At 41.2% G+C, this 16,593-nt stretch overlaps 1 protein-coding gene across 1 annotated transcript; it reads left to right on the top strand.

Moving 5' to 3' along the window:
* The first annotated feature begins 1,504 nt into the window (after nt 1-1,504).
* SLC18B1 (solute carrier family 18 member B1) lies at nt 1,505-16,297 on the top strand. The gene is made up of 14 exons (XM_054393346.1): nt 1,505-1,508; nt 1,631-1,773; nt 2,845-2,940; nt 4,515-4,588; nt 5,360-5,507; nt 6,464-6,620; nt 6,936-7,072; nt 9,938-10,039; nt 10,932-11,023; nt 12,177-12,272; nt 13,066-13,140; nt 15,318-15,411; nt 15,508-15,554; nt 16,225-16,297. The coding sequence occupies exons 1-14, from the start codon at nt 1,505-1,507 to the stop codon at nt 16,295-16,297; spliced, it is 1,338 nt and encodes a 445-aa protein (XP_054249321.1).
* The last annotated feature ends 296 nt before the right edge of the window (nt 16,298-16,593 follow it).

Below are 16,593 nucleotides of genomic sequence, written 5' to 3'. Positions count from 1 at the left end.
TTCCTTGAAGAAATAATTACTGTTTTCCCCTTCAAGCAATATGTGGTCTGTAATTTCTTAATTTTTGAAGAGGTCCTCAGCTCATGCCTCATCTTCTTCCTCACTTTACTCCTTTCCTCCCCTCCAGATAGGAATTTGTGCCAGCCTGAACTTACTCCTGGTCAGTTTGTGAACAACTCTGTTCAGTTCTGTTACTCTTTTATGGTTCCTTGCTAGAGGCTGTGTATATGATCACTGATCTTGCTTGGTGAGCTAGTTCTATGAAGTCACCCTGAATCTCCTTTATGTATGGAAACACATGTTGCAGCTCTTTGGAAAACAGATGACCACATGGCAAATCAGTAGCCCTACAGTTAAGTGCTGGTCACCCCACAGGAATTTGGTGAGTGAAGCTGGGCCAAAGGGGTTGTTTCCAGGAAGCACAGTTGGGTCAGCTAACTGTAGCATGGCAGTGTGTCTGGAGCGAATGCCTCCTTTACCATTGAAACTTCATTTAGCTGCTTGAAGTTGGATGCACCTCTTGGGTTCCTGACCCCAGCTCTCCCAGTCACTAGCAGTCATAGTAACAGACTCTTTGAGCTCCTGTTTTAAGACACTTCAGATTCACACTTCCGTTGTGAGGCTCTCCTATAATGTGTATTTTTTCTGCTTGTCAGAAACTTCTTTCTAATCCAGATGGCTCCTGGATGTTCCTTGCCTGTAACCCGTGGAAGCCGCCGTACAGCACAGGCTACGTTCCGTATTACACCAGCCCTGTGAGCGGCTCCCGTGAGCTAAGTGCAGAGCGTATCCCGGCGGGTTATTGTCAGACTGTGCAAAGCTGGCGGCTGGCGCCTGCCGCCGCCCTCACCGCTCCTCCTCTCGGGCTGGCAGCCCTGCAAGCCTCAGCACCCTCGACCAAACCCATAGCAGTTCTGCCGCCGTTAGAGGCCAAGGAACCCCGGGGCGCGGCAGGCCACCCTTACAGCCTGAGCATGCTCAGTAGGGGCAGCCGATGTAGCGTCGGCCCCGGTACGGTGACAGCCCACAGGCGCTGGTAGACGGGGCGGCGAGAAGCACCGCAGCGGCAATTGCGAGCTCTGCGCTTCTTCACCATGGGCAGCCGGAGGGCGGACAGCGCAGGGAGCGAGCAGTCCCTAGGTAGATGGTGGGGCTTCCCGCTTTTTTCCGTCGGCGACAAGGCGACACAACCGGAGCCGGGAGCCAGCTGCCGTGCCAGAATCTGTCAGCTGCGGCCGGGCCAGCGCTGCAGGGCCGCTCCGCAGTGCTGGAGCCTGCAACCACGAAAGGGAGCGGGCGTGCAGGGAATGAGGGCGGCTTTCTCCCTGGGAGTGACTTCCGCAGCACGGCATACCGGGACTGTCCGGGCGCGGCGGAGAAGCTCCTGCAGAAGCCCTTGCAGTTTCGGGCGGGCTGAGGGGCGACTGCATCCGAACCCTCACGGGGAGGGTGCTCCCTTGAAATCAAATGCGTGCATCTGCGTGAGGGAAAGAGGTAGCACGACATGGGTTAGTTCCCCAGAGGCGGGAGGACAGAAGTTTTCGAACGTGATTTCAACATCATTGCCCTCTGTCAGCTTACAATACTACTTTTTTTCTTTCTTTCTTTTTATTTTTCTTTGTATTTTAAGAAGGTGATGTGCCAGAAGCACCCAGTGAGGTGGAATCAAGAAGGCTTACCAGAGAGCAGTTGTATACAATGGTTGCAGCAGCTTCTATAAATTTCAGTTCAATGATATGCTATTCAATCCTGGGGCCCTTTTTCCCTACAGAGGTAAACAAACTAGCTCAGCTACTCTTTAAACTTTTATTTTGCATGTTGAAACTTTTAAACGGGTCTTGAACACTATGGGACCTTTGTGGTTGGCTGTAAGCTCTGAAGCTAGACTTCTCAGTTGTGGAAATTCATAATCAGCCTGATGCTGGCTAAAATAAATTATGTATAATGGTAACTTGAATCCTGTCCATGGGCTAATTTAATCTTCCCTGTGTCTTCAGAGAAGACAATAAACTTATGATGTGAGATAAAAGTTAAAATAGATGCTTCATGAAGTGAAATATTTTTTTGCCCAGTGTTGCATAGCAGTTTAATGGTAGAGCTGAGGTCAAAGCTCTGCCCATATCCTGACTTTCATTTCAGTGCCTTAGCCACTCAATGACTTTTTATTTATAGCTACCTGTTAAATCATGTTGGACCTTTCATTTACTCTTCACTTTCCTCACCTAGCAAATGGAGGGAAAAAAAAACCCAAAAAATCTCTGCTTACATTGAGCAAATACAATATTATTAAACATATGAAAAAAAAAAAATTGGTCATGGTGCCTATGCAGCAAAAGTCCATTTCTCTCATGATCAAGTTATTTTCAAGCATTAACAAATGTTAAGATTATTTTTTCTCTAAATATTCATATGTACTGCTCATAGCAAGGCAAGTTTATTTTGCCAGTTGGATAAATTAAAAAAAAAATTGCCTGGTGCTTGTTACAGGGAGGCATGATTTAGTAAAGGTTTCACTGCCCTCTCACCATGTGAAAGATCAAAGCTTTGTAGCTAGCTCTGTTGCACACCAGCTGAAGCCTCCTGTATAGTCTGATCACCTGTTCAGCAAACATATTTCCATTCACTGAGGAATGAATGTTGCATTTCTCTTGATTCCATGTAGCTTAAGTAGAAGTGCAACATGTCATTAAATTGCTGTGCTATTGCCTTACAAGTCCTAAACTGCCTTTGAGAAAGCAAATTGCTTTGTAACTGCACTAATAAATAAATACAAATGTAGAACACAAATGTTAATCATCTCAAGAATTTTCCTCCATCTTTATACTGTTGTGATCTATTTTGCAGGCAGGAAAAAAAGGTGCAAGTAACACTGTTGTTGGCATGATTTTTGGATGTTTTGCTGTGGTCAATTTCTTGTCATCTTTAATCCTGGGAAATTATGTAAGTATAATTGAAGCTGTAACTTATTTGTGTGATGACACAGGCTGGTACGTGAAAATAGTTCTCTGAGGCTAAGAAAAGAGATGTCTGTTCAATAGCAGTCTGCCAGCTTGTGTCTGCAGTAACTGGAGTTTGGTCAGTCAGTCTTGAGGGTAGCATAGGGTGGCAGACAAGCAGCTGTTTTATTTCCCTGGTTAACTATTCCGTTTGCTTCAGACTAATCTGCTCCTCAGTTCTTGCTTTTATTTCCTTCCCCCCTACTTGCTGTTTTATTTATTGCACTCATTTATATGATCTTTGCCTTTGGTGCCATTCTTAAGTTTTTTTCCTTTAGTTAGCTGCACCCCTTTTTTTTCTGGTATGTTACCTTTTTCTTAACATTTTCTTCTGCTATGATTCTGCTGGTTAACACTTTCCCTTTCCACTTCATTATGCAGCAATGGGAGACACATGTCTCCAGTTCTTGCAAATTCAGTTTTCCCACAAATTCAGAACTTTTCTCATGCTGGAGAAATTACTAATAAATTTATATAATGGTTTGGTTGTATGTTGGATCACCATTGCCTATGCATTTTTGGCAAGGGCTGCTTAGGATCATACCTGAAGCTGGAGGTGCTGTAATTTCACAGTATTCTCTTTCTTTGGCCAAGCAGTTCCTTTGACTTCATGGTGATTGATTTTTTTTTTCTTTTTTTTTTTTTTTCTGGTGGTGAAGTAGCTTACCAAGGCATCATATAGGTGCCATTGATAAATCCAATCTCAGTGCCTGTGATGACATGCAACTGTGGCAAAACCCTCACCAAGCACTTTGCAGTGGAAAGTGGGCATGCCATCCTTGCTGCAGAAGATAAAGTGAGCATCAACGGAAAGGGTTTCAGTGAAACTTGCCGAAGTACGACTTTAGTAATAATGTCTGAAATACTGGTACTTTGTGCAGGCCTGAACAAGGAAAGAGTCTGAAATACCTACTGTCCTTAGGGGAAGTTACAGCGTGGAATTAGAAACTCAGAAGATTTGTTATGGGATTGAGTTAACTTTATGGCCTGTCTTTCATTGCCCTTCACTCTGGTGATGGGAGTCTGAGATGAAGTAAGGTGGGCATCTTTCCCTGTTAACGAATAGGGAAGCCTGAAGCTACAATGCTTCTTCTGACAAAGTTTTGTGCTGTTCAAGGTTTAGATAAATTTGTTTTAAAATCACCTTTCATTGAGCCGTATGTGTGGCTGGTATTGCTGACTCCAGCTGATGGTGCTGGAGGCAGAATGTATTACATTGTGTTTATTATGAGGAGTGCTGCTGTAAACTGCTCTGCAGAAGCTCTAACTGTGAAATGGTTAACTGCATCACTGTCTTACTGTTCTGAAAACTGGGTTAACTCACTTAACGGTTTAGAGTATTTTTAGGTTCAGTATTGCATGAAGGCACACTGACAAGAGCAGCGTGTCTCCAGATCTTGTAGTTGAATGCTCTATGAAGTGTCCAGAATGTTTGATTTCTGAACAGTAACTTACTTTGAAAGATTTTTTGATCTGTGCTTGAAATAATAATGTATAAAAATGGTATTTAATTTACAGCTTACAGAAATTGGAACAAAATTCATGTTTGTGTCAGGGATGTTTGTTTCAGGATGTGTGACCATCCTGTTTGGGTGAGTAATTTTTCTTGGTTTGTTTTGTTGCATTTTTCTTCTAACCATTTTCATCCATATGAAAAGATATATACAAAACAAAACTGGAAACTCTTGGGCATCGTTTGACTGTTGGCTTATGTCACCTAACTTGTTGCATCTTTACTACTTATCTATCTCTTGTAAAGCAGAATGAATGCTTCTCCCTCTCAGTAGATTTCGAGGCCTGTTTACTTTGAAAGCAAAGAAGGGAGGTTCCACATGCTTAAATATCTATCATAATTGCTGAACAGTGAAGCAGTAATAAAGGATTTATGCACAATATTTTAATCTTAAAAATATTGAGAGCAAATGAGAACCTTTGTTTGGCAGGTGGAGAGGCTAAGCCACCCATTTTAGCAAAACCGAAATTTTAGTAGAAATAAAGGAATCTCCAATTAGGTAATTGTAACACATTGTGTCAGACTGCTTTCATGGTTGCCTGGAAAAGTTATAAAATACAATAGAACATGGCATTGTAGTTTTTTTCACAGGTTAGGCTTTTCATGCTCTTTTCACCACCAAAGAAAGGAGAAAAGGAGAAAGCTACCAGAAACAGTTTGGTGGACTTTGAATGGCTTCACTGGTGTGCTTCAAAAAGATGTGTTAATAGAATACATTGAGTGTCTTGTAGTTGTCTCTTTTAATGAATATGAAACGATGCTCTAGAACCTTTAGTGGATTACTTACTGCATTCTGAGAGATCTCCATTTACTGTCTTTTTGTTTGTTGGTTGTTTTTTTTATTATTTAGAATGCTGGACAAGGCGCCAAGTGGACCAGTGTTCATTGGTTTGTGCTTTTTAGTAAGAGCAATGGATGCACTGAGTTTTGCTGCAGCAATGACAGCATCGTTTTCAATCCTTGCAAAGGCATTTCCCAATAATTTAGCTACTGTCCTGGTAAGTGCAAAAAACAGTGTTACAGCTGAGTACCTGCCAGAAGGCAGCTTAAAATCAGGAGGAGAAAATCTACTGTCTTGTATACAGGCATATTTGAAATCATCACATTATGTTTTTTTGTAGTCTAGTATTGCAGTCTTAGAACAAATTTAAACATTAGCATAATTTCAATTAGATATAAATTACTTATGTTTTAAAGACAGAGGAGTAGTTATCTCTCCTACTGATATCAGACTATTAAAATACTAATATGGGTTTTAGTGACTACTTCTGCATGTGTGATAAGAATCAATGTGGGTTGATTAAAAAAAAAAAAAAAGTGATTAATTCATTCACTAGCATTGATTTGATTTATCCAGTCAATAAGTTTAAGGTTTCCTGTTTGCAGATTTTTAAAATGCAGTTTAAGGAGGTACCTAAAGTAACTTCATCTTATCTAAGTCCTTTTATCTATTTTAGACTTAAAATAAAGTTTGGGTAGCAGCACAATAAATGTGATGCCTAGCTGAAAATTGCATAGTGGTGAGGGCCACAACTAGAAATACCACACAGCAGTGGCATGATTGTGACCTTACCATTGTTTAAAATCTAGAAATCAAGTGTTGTCAGAAGCCAGATCACTCTTAAATATTAGTCTTTCCATCAGCAGACCATTTGTCTTGCCTCAGGAGTGAGATGTGTTAGGTGACAGCAGAATGGCTAACACTGCAGTACAGGTGCTTCGCCAATAGTGAAGCAAAGGATTTGATTTGCATTGCAGAGACAGCTGCAAAATTCCTTTTGCTATCCCACTTGGTGAAGATTTCTGCTTACTATTACATTGTTTAGCGATGCAGTTGCACTCCTCACTAGTTTATGTTGTGCTGCTCCTCAGAAAAAAAAAAAACAACAAACTGTTGCTTTTACTGTTATACTGGAGTTTCTCCTTAATTTTGGGTTGTTTTTTCATTCTTTAGGGCAGCCTTGAAATTTTTACAGGACTTGGACTAGTGCTGGGCCCACCGTTAGGTGGCTTTTTCTACCAATCATTTGGTTATGAGGTCCCTTTTATTACACTGGGATGTGTAGTGCTGGTTCTGGTTCCTGTCAATATGTGCTTATTACCACAATATGGTAAGCACTCTTCTTTGTCTTTTTAATTTGCCTTAATTTCTCCTGTGTTTTCTAAATGTTCCAGTTTCTGAAATGTGATAAAACTCAGAGGGCAAAGCTCTAGCTTAATTAACTTGGTCATACCCATGTTTTAATGCAAAATAAAATTAATGCATGCAGATGGCCTGGAATGAATCCAACTCTGTCTGGAAGTGAACTGAGATAAATTTGCATATTTTGTTTCTTTAGCTTCAAGGCTTGTAAAACATTGCTTGTGTCTTCTGTGCATCAGCTTGTCATTGCAACTAGTTCCCCCTCTCTTTTCTCTCAAAACAGATTCAATCCCTAGAAAGGAGTCCTTTTGGAAGCTCATTCTTCTGCCAAAAGTTCTAGTACTCTGTCTTACTATATTTTCGTTAAGTACTTGCTTGGGCTTTTTGGATCCCACAATATCTCTGTTTATCCTAAAGGCGGTAAGTCCTGTTAACATTCAGGGAACTGCTGACTTGTTGAATAGTAAATAACTGGTTATATATATCCTAAACAAAACTAAGCCTTATCCAAACAAAACTAAGCCTTATCCAACTACGCTGCTTTGCCTGTTAATAATATGATTTCCACATTTCCCTTCGACACTGTCCCACACCACTTCCTGGTCTCCAAACTGGTGACACATGGGTTTGATGGGTGGACCACGAGATGGATAAAGAACTGGCTTGATGGCCGCACCCAAAGAGTGGCTGTCAATGGCTCCATGTCCCAGTGGAGGCCAGTGACAAGCAGAGTCCCTCATGGATCAGTCCTGGGACCAGTCTTGTTCAACATCTTTGTCGGTGACATGGACAGTGGCATTGAGTGCACCCTCAGCAAGTTTGCTGATGACACCAAGCTGTGTGGTGCAGCAGACACACTGGAGGGAAGGGATGCCATCCAGAGGGACCTTGACAAGCTGGAGAGGTGGGCACAAGCCAACCTCATGAGGTTCAACAAGACCAAGTGCAGGGTCCCTGCATCTGGGTCGAGTCAATCCCAAGCACCAATACAGGCTGGGCACTCACTGGCTGGAAAGCAGCCCTGAGGAGAGGGACTGGGGGGTGCTGGTGGATGAGATCAACATGAGCTGTCAATGTGCACTTGCAGCCCAGAAAGCCAACCGGATCCTGGGCTGCATCAAGAGAAATGTGGCCAGCAGGTCAAGGGAGGTGATTCTCTCCCTCTACTCAGCTCTGGTGAGACCCCACCTGGAGTACTGCGTCCAGGTCTGGAGCCCCTTTTACAAGAGAGATATGGACATGCTGGAACATGTCCAGAGAAGGGCCACCAGGATGATCAGAGGGCTGGAGCACCTCTCCTATGAGGACAGACTGAGAGAGTTGGGGCTGTTCAGTCTGGAGAAGAGAAGGCTCTGAGGTGACCTTCTTGTGGCCTTCCAGTATCTGAAGGGGGCTGACAAGAAAGCTGGGGAGGGACTTTTTAGGATCTCAGGTAGTGACAGGACTAGGGGGAATGGAATAAAGCTGGAAGAGGGGAGATTCAGGCTGGATGTGAGGAAGAAGTTCTTCCCCATGAGAGTGGTGAGAGCCTGGAATGGGTTGTCCAGGAAGGTGGTTGAGGCCCCATCCCTGGAGGTGTTTAAGGCCAGGCTGGATGAGGCTCTGGCCAGCCTGATGTAGTGTGAGGTGTCCCTGCCCATGGCAGGGGGCTTGGAACTAGATGATCCTTGTGGTCCCTTCCAACCCTGACTGATTCTATGATTCTATAACTTACAATCGAAGAAGAAAGCCTGGAAGGCATCTAAACCAGACAAGCATCAAAGCATAAGTCAAGAATCAAGAATCAAGAACTTGATTTCCACAGTACTGATGAATCAGTTTCCATTGACTGCTTCCATTCCTGTTGCTGCTGGGTCTTGGTACTTTTGAGGAAATGTAAGGCCTTTAAAAACGTGCTTTTACCACATAATTGGCTTATAACTATAGAGTGCCTCTTCTGAGAAGACTGCAGCAGCTAGTTTTGTAAATGAGGGAGTTTTTCCTCATTTCTGAAAGCAAATTCTAAAAAACTTGCAACAGTCCTTGACTGTTATTTATGTCTCTTGATGTCAACATTTTTCAGGGACATAATGTTTCAGGTCTTGACTTCTTTTACACCAATGCCAATATTAAACTGATTGCAACTATGTAGCCTACTAGCTGAGTTCTTCACTCATTAAAAGGCAAATGCTGGTTTATTTAGCTGTTTAGTTTACTATATGCTTAGTTATTTCCTACTTCAGCATCATGGGGAAACTAAGTAAATCAAATTAAGGTAATTAATTTGAAGTAACCAGTTCTAGATTCTGTTCCTGTGTGAAATTAAGAAATGCTTTTTGTGTGGTTTGTTAACTTTTCCTGGGAATAGCATTTCACAAATGGTTGTGCTCTTACTTTTTGTCTAGTCCAATACTTAGAGCACTCATCCAGTGTGGAGGAGACTTACTTGGTGCTAACCTTTTCCGTCAGTGGCCATGTGGATGTAGTTCACCACCAGCCAGAAGAGACCTGTAATTATTCTACTGCAGAGCATTGCACACTTATGAGGCTCTTCTGCTTTCTCTTGGCTCTGTGCTAACAGATACTTGCTGTGAAAGGGCTGTAGTCTTCTTGGCAAGTATTCTAATCACTAAATTAGAGTTATTATCATGTGCTTGCAAATGGCAAGTAAATAGTGAATATTTATATAGTCCATACCACAAAAAATACCTTGGAATACCTTCTAACCGGTAGTTGAAGTACTCGTTTGAGAGACTGTTATGCTTCTTCATTCACATTTTGTTTCAATACGAAAATATGACTGTATTAGGAAAATGTAGACCTTGGGCTGTTTGAAAAAGCCTCGTTCTTTCTCAAAAGTCAGCCAAAGCCAGAATTCTGTTTTGTAGCACTAACTTGCTTTTATGGTGCACTGATTGGCAGTGAATGGCTACAATATTTATGCTTTTTCTAAGCAGAAATAAAAGTGAAGATAGGAGAAATAAAGACTAACTCCACATCCATTGGAGTATCTGTTTCAAATGTGCCAGATACTGGTGTTAGAACGCAGAGTCTGGGTGCAGAGACATAGCATAGTGTTTGCCCTTTGATTATTTAGGTGTTGAGTACACTTGTCACATGTTTTCACTTCATATTTAGAAATGAAAATGGAAGAAAACTGCAACTCTCACTAGTGACTTCAAGTACTTGAAAACCCTCTCTATGGTATCATGCATTTCAGTGTTTTGACCTAAAATAATTCTTGTATTGTCCTTCAATGAGTGTACCATGGAAGGTTTGATGTTCTGTTTTTTTTCCTTTCTGTAGTTCAAACTCCCAGCTGGTTATGTGGGCTTGGTATTCCTCGGTTTAGCACTCTCATACTCCCTGTCTTCTCCCCTCCTTGGACTCCTAAGTGACAAAAGGCCGGTAAGTACTACCCTGCTGTTTTTACAGGGTTGGTAAGGCACTCTCTGCACTTATTAAAACTGGAGAACTTCCCACATTGAAGTGATGGATGTAGACCTTGTCCTGTAAAGGGTTCTGTCTTCAAGGACAGATTCCTCTGTCATGCATATGCACTGAATATCTCCAACTCGAATGTTTCTTTTGCAAGATCCAGATAATACAAAAACGTCCAAAATAGGAAAAGGATGTTGGCCAAATATCCTGTAGTTGAAATGTCTTTTCTAGAGGACTAATCATGACCTATTTCCAGCCACTATGGAATGGAAAGTGGGAAAATACATATCCAAGTTACCTATGCTTTGACCATACATCATTTTGTCAGCTTTTGAGGAGTAAAGGTGTTCTGGTTAGTGGTATTGACTTCATCTGCTTTGGATAGTACACGTCAAGAGATCAGCACGCTTGTCAAAGTCTCTTTCTAAACTGCCCAGATGACAGTCATTGCTAGTTGATCAAGGAAACCTATGTTCTGAATGCTGTGGACAGTGGCAGTTTTCTAACAATTTTTTCCTGACAGGAACATTAAACATGGTATTTTTCACACTAAGGAAGAGCAAGACCTAAAGTATTTTGCGAACAGAAAAGCAGTCTTACTCAGTATCCTGCAGAAGTTTCTGTATTAAGCAGCTGCTGCTAATGATTGCATTGGTGGCAAGGAAACATGAATTCGTTGTTTCTTGATGGTGTTCACAATTTCTTTGCCACTTCTGATTCCCAGTTTGCAGTAAGGGTCTTTACAGGAGCTGTATTGTTTTAGGAGATGAAGATTTGGAAGAGGGATATTAGAAAGTCAAAATAGTTACATTGCAAATTAATATCTTTAAGTTACATACCTTTTCCTTTTCTTTTACAGTACCTCAGAAAATGGCTGCTGGTGTCTGGAGGCTTATTGACAGCAGTGTGCTATTTCATGTTAGGACCTGCTCCTGTACTGCACATTGAAAGGTACAGAACTACCTCTTCTTGAGCCAGTCCCCTTAATGTGATGCTTTTGTGATAGCCATCATCACCTTTGTCATGTATGTCCATGAGTCTATAATTACCACCTCTGACCATGAAACTGGTTTGGTTTTATTAAATTCTAGCATGAGACTATGCCTCTGAAAACTGAGATCTTTCAACTTTGCAAAACAGATCCTTTTCCTTTTGCTTTTGGCTGCTACTGATTGCTCATGTTAATGTGTATAATGGGAAGAATGATGCTGCTTATTTTCCTTTCTTCCCAAATCTGTGGCATTTCCAATGCACCAAACAAAGTTATTTTTCTGTCTTATTTTAAAATTTTCTTTACTTCATGAATGTTTCTTAACTATGGGTTTTATTTGCATGGCTGTGCAGCAGTATTGTTGTTTTTTCTTCTCTCTCTCTCTCTATATATATATGTAGTGTACAAAGGAAAATACCAGAATATAGCTTTGCTTTCAGTTAAGTAAATAAAAACAGTATCTATTGCACCTGAACACTGCTTTGCCATATCTTTCAAGTTAATTCACAACATAACACTGCTACACTTGGAGCTGTACAGTCCTTTTGTCCTCGGTCTTGCCAATGCACAGAGCTGGTCAATTCCTTTCTCCTAGACTTTGAACTTTTAAAGAAGGCCATAAATTTGAAACTGATGAGAGCATACATTTAAGCTAATGAGGAAAACCAGATCAGTAAAATCTTCAACATTCTTTTCTTTAGTTAAGTCTATTTGGTTATAATGTATCAGGCTACAAAATTTTAGCTGCACATCCTTGGCTTGTGTAATAAGCCAAGCCTGGAACTTGGACATCTGTATTACTGAGTTTAGCTTGTCTTTCTACTTCATCTCCATGTGCTTCTCTTAAAATGAACTACATTTGATAAGTAAATACTTAATTTGAGCACAAGATTTAAAAATTACAAAGTCTTGATTTTTTTTTTAAGCATAGAACTAAGTTTTTTCAAGTCTTAATGTTCAGTTAATGTGTTCTGGCTTCAAGAAACCTAGTTTTCTAGTTAGTCATGGAGAGCTGATATATAACTGTTGTCATTAGTCAAACAAGGTCCTTACTTAAAAAGAGTCTTCAGACACTAACTTAAACACCTTTTTTTTTTTTTTTTTCCTTTCCAGTCAGCTGTGGATGTTTGTGCTAGTGCTGGTTTTGATTGGCTTTTCCCTTGGCATGTGTGCTATCCCAGTGTTTCCAGAGATACTGCAGTGTGCATAGTAAGTAACTCAATCCCACACATCTTTCATGTTACTGACAGTAGGAAATGGCATCTAATTTTCAGGGCTCAATCCCAAGTGGGTTCTTTGGTGTGTCTTTTTTCCCTGTTGTGGGTTTGTTGTTTTTTTTTTTTAAACAAAGGCAGCAAGTGACAATTGAATGATTCCACTACTCTCTTGTCTCATTTTCTTTTTCTGACTGAACACCCTTTCCAAGTATAATTTTGTAAATGCATACCTCAGTACTATGAACACACTGAAGTCCATCGGACTTTGGATCTTGTAGCATGGGGTGAGCTGTGTGTGGTTTTAGTCTCATTGTCTGAGAACAATTAATAGCAAGCAGTTTTCTCTGGATTTTAGGACTGCATTGGCTTTAACAGCTACAGCTACAAGATTCATACTTGCTTAGAGTACAAGGTCTGTGATGTGACTTGGCAGTAATGACCTAAAAGGGTCTTTATTTATTAGTATGTTCCTCCTGGAACAAAGTCCTTTCCTTCTTAAAAGCCACCTGCCACTGTTTTACACTTGCTGTCTGAAACATGGGGAATTAGCAATGTTGTGACACTAGGAATCTTACTCAGAAGGCATCAGAGATAAGGAGTATCACTGCAATTCTCTAGAGAGTCAGCCAAGAAGAAATTACTGGGTAAACAGGCATGATTCCACTGTATGCTTAACTATTTATGTTCTGTGTAAATTAAAAGGAAGGGAAAAAACCCTCTGTAGGTGAGTGCTATAGAATGGGACACAACAATGTGTTGTACTACTGTCACTGGTCTGTCTGCAGTGAGAATGGATTTGAAGAAGGTTTGAGTCTGCTGGGACTGACATCTGGGCTTTTCAATGCCATGTGGTCCCTTGGGTAAGTATACAGTCACCTTTTTGTAAGCTATAGTTTGGTTCTGTGCTAATTGCCACATGAAAGCCTCCTGCATTACAACCTTGTGTTGCAGTCATTGTGGTGACCTAGATTCAAAGTTCTTGCTAAGCAGGTGTCTGGTGGACATGTTAAAGCTTTTTACATGACAAAGGGAATGGACTCTGAACTCTTCATTGAAATGTATTGCCTTGCCTATGAAAAAGCTGCAGTGTCTAAGTGTGCACTTTGTGTGGTTGTTTTGTTGTCACTGAAATAATGCTTAGTATAGAGAGAGGTGAACCCTAATTTTTTTTACAAAACCCCTCTTTTTGCTCCACCTTTGTGGAGCAAGCTAGAAAGTATCTGCTTATGATTAATTCTGTTCTCCCTTTTTCATTTTCCCCATTTCCTTCTTTTGTCTGGGTAGGGTAGAATCATCTCTTCTTTCAGCCACAGCCATTGTTTAAGGTTGGTGTTTGCATAGCTTAGCAGAGTGTGACAGGACAAGGGGTAATGGGTACAAACTTGAGCACAAGAAGTTCCATCTAAACATGAGGAGGAACTTCTTTAAGGGTGATGGAGCAATGAACAAGCTGCCCAAATAGGTGGTGGAGTCTCCTTCGCTGGAGACATTCAGAACCTGCCTGGATGTGTTCCTGAATGACCTTCTTTAGGTGAACCTGCCTTGGCAGGGGGTTGGACTCTGATTTCTGGAAGTGCCCTTCAGACCCCTACTATTCTATGACTCTGTGTGTTACTATGTTTATGATCTATGTTACTATGCTCTAATATGATCTACTATGTTACTATGCTCATCACAGAAACAAGTGCAAGGTGCTACTTACTGTCTGACCCTTCAGATTTGTCTCTAAGTGAGATGTGACAGAGACTCCCTGCTGACAGTCACTTCCAGTAATGTTTTGGATTTTGTCTTTATAGTCCTCTGTGGCTGCTGATGGCTTTCAATGGTACATTTTTTTTGCCAGAGTAACTGAAGTTCTAGATGTCCTGTTTGCTTGGCATAGGGTTCAGTACAGATACAGGCAGCATAAAGTTACCAACTAGCAATTTGAGGCTGTCACTTGCTTCCAGGAACTCTTTCTAGTTTTACATAGCTATGTCCTTTCTGTAGCAAGAGAATACATCATGTGAGACCTTTCATAAGATCACAGCAGCTGCATTGCCTTTCATGGCATTCTTAGGCATGAAGGGGCAGGGTAGTTACAGCTCAGCTTTGCAGTGGCTGCAACTGTCATGATGTGCCTCCCCACCTGCCTATGTCCACCAGTCTTTTACCTTGAAGTTTGGAAAGTTTACATTTTGAGGGATGAGTTTAAATTTCTTTTATAATAGAATTGATCAGTGTAGATGCCCTGTTAGAACATGGTCCTTAGTGGGGCCTCTAAGCTGTTCCAGATACAAAAAAGACTCTGTTCAGCTTTCTGATGTGGATCCTATTTCTCAGCCGAGGAAGTGTTGTGGTTTAATCCCTGCCAGTGATGAAACACCATAGATCTTGCTGACTTCCTCACCCCAAGTGGGATGGGGTGAGGAAGTCAGGATTGAGATGAAAATAGTTAAATAGGTCAGAAAGGGAAAGGAAAATAATCCTAGTACACAGAACAAGAGATGCACAGTACAATTACTCACCACCTGCCGATCAATTCCCAGACAATCACTGAGCTGTGGTGGTCACCAGCCGGCTCCCTCCAGTTTAAATGCTGGACACAACTTCATATGGTATGGAATACCCCTTTGGCTTGTTTGGGTCAACTGTCCTTTTCAGTGTCCCCTCCCAGGTCCTTGTGCCTCTGCTGGCAGGGCAGTTTGAGAAACTGAAAAGTCCTTAACTTAGTGTAAACACTGCTTAGCAACAATTAAAACATCAGTGTGTTATCATCATTCTCCTCCTAAATCCAAAACCAGCTGCTAGGAAGAATATTAATTTTATTCTAGCTGAAACCAGGACAGGTGGTAACTGTACATGCTCAGTGGGGCCATGGCAAACACAGAACTAAGACTGTGGATTATAGGAAAGTTAAGTCTGTGTAAGACAATATTTCTTGACAGAGAAGAGAGAATCAATGAAGCAATGTCACAAAATGCAATAAAAATTATCTTAGAATATGATACTGTCTTTTTTGTTTGGGATACCAATTCCTCATTTCGCTTTGTTGCAGGGCATTTGTAGGTCCCACCCTTGGAGGATTTCTAAATGAAAAGCTGGGTTTTGAATGGGCCTCAGCCATCCAAGGAGGATGGCCACTGTTAAGTGTGAGTTATTGCACATTTTTTGCTTTTTATATCTATTGTAATTATGAGCTATTGCATAAGGTGGTTATTATTACAATTGCAATTGTTTCCTCAAAGGGCCTTGCAACTGGAGTATTCTATATCATTGAGGCAACAAGGAAAAGGTATGCTAACATACATACTCTTTATTTTACTTGCAGCCTTATAGAGGAGATCTTTGGATACTGTGCTTCCATGCTTTCCTTACTACCAACCTGATAGTGAATCATGACATGGGCAGACAATGCCTGTTCTGTATAAGCAACAGGAGGGTGGCATTAACAGGTGAACCCTACTGATGGTTCTTCCAGGAGAGTGTCTGTGAGCTGGAATTGGCTGAATGGTCACACAGAGATTAGTGATCAATGACTCCATGTCTGGGTGGAGATTAGGGACAAGTAGTGTCCCTCAAGGGTCTGTAATGGGACCGGTACTGTTTAATATATTCACAACAACACAGGCTATAGGATTGCATTCACTCTGCAGATTTTCAGATGACACCAAGCTGAGTGGTGCAGTTGATGCACCAGAGGGATGGGTTGCCATCCAGAGGGACCTGGATAACCTTGAGCAGTGTGCCTTATATATATATATATATGTAAACCTTATGAGGTTCAATAAACCCAAGGGATTTAAAGCAGCCCTGTGGAGCACAATTTGGGGGTACTGATGGATGAAAAGCTGGACTTGAGCTTCTGTGTAATGTGTGGCTTTTTTTCTGTAATGTTGGTACTGCATAGAAATGCCTAGAGAATATTAAACTTATTTCTTCCCTTCTTTTCCTTGTGCTAGCAGTTCCAGTTCTATCCTGCAAAATCCTCCTGATAATAATGAAGAAAGAACTCAGCTGATGGGCAGTGAAACATAGTCAGACATACTTTCAATTCTCTCTTTATAACTGTGGTTTAACCTAGTGTGGAGATCAGTGGACTTAACAGTGTTTCATTGTTTTGGAGCTGGGATCCATGATCCCTTAGTGAACCATCAGTTGTGGTTTAGTTGTAGCTGCATTACTGTTTCGAAACACTAAACATTAAGTGCCTTTCTTTTGGAAGTCATAATGTGGATTGGCTGAAGGGATGAGTAACTCTCAGATGTCAGCCTGTTGTGTTCTGTATACAGTGCACCACTGTGTGTGAGGAGATATATTTTCAGATGTCTGAT

This window comes from Indicator indicator, chromosome 2 (genome assembly GCF_027791375.1).
Source record: "Indicator indicator isolate 239-I01 chromosome 2, UM_Iind_1.1, whole genome shotgun sequence".
Classification (NCBI taxonomy): domain Eukaryota; kingdom Metazoa; phylum Chordata; class Aves; order Piciformes; family Indicatoridae; genus Indicator; species Indicator indicator.
This window is presented reverse-complemented; position numbering and strand designations above follow the sequence as displayed.

Excerpts from the sequence above, each read along its gene's own strand:
- SLC18B1 (XM_054393346.1), top strand. Across the intron at positions 2,941-4,514 it reads CTTTAATCCTGGGAAATTAT|CTTACAGAAATTGGAACAAA; the intron begins GTAAGTATAATT and ends TTTAATTTACAG. Across the intron at positions 10,040-10,931 it reads TCCTAAGTGACAAAAGGCCG|TACCTCAGAAAATGGCTGCT; the intron begins GTAAGTACTACC and ends TTTCTTTTACAG.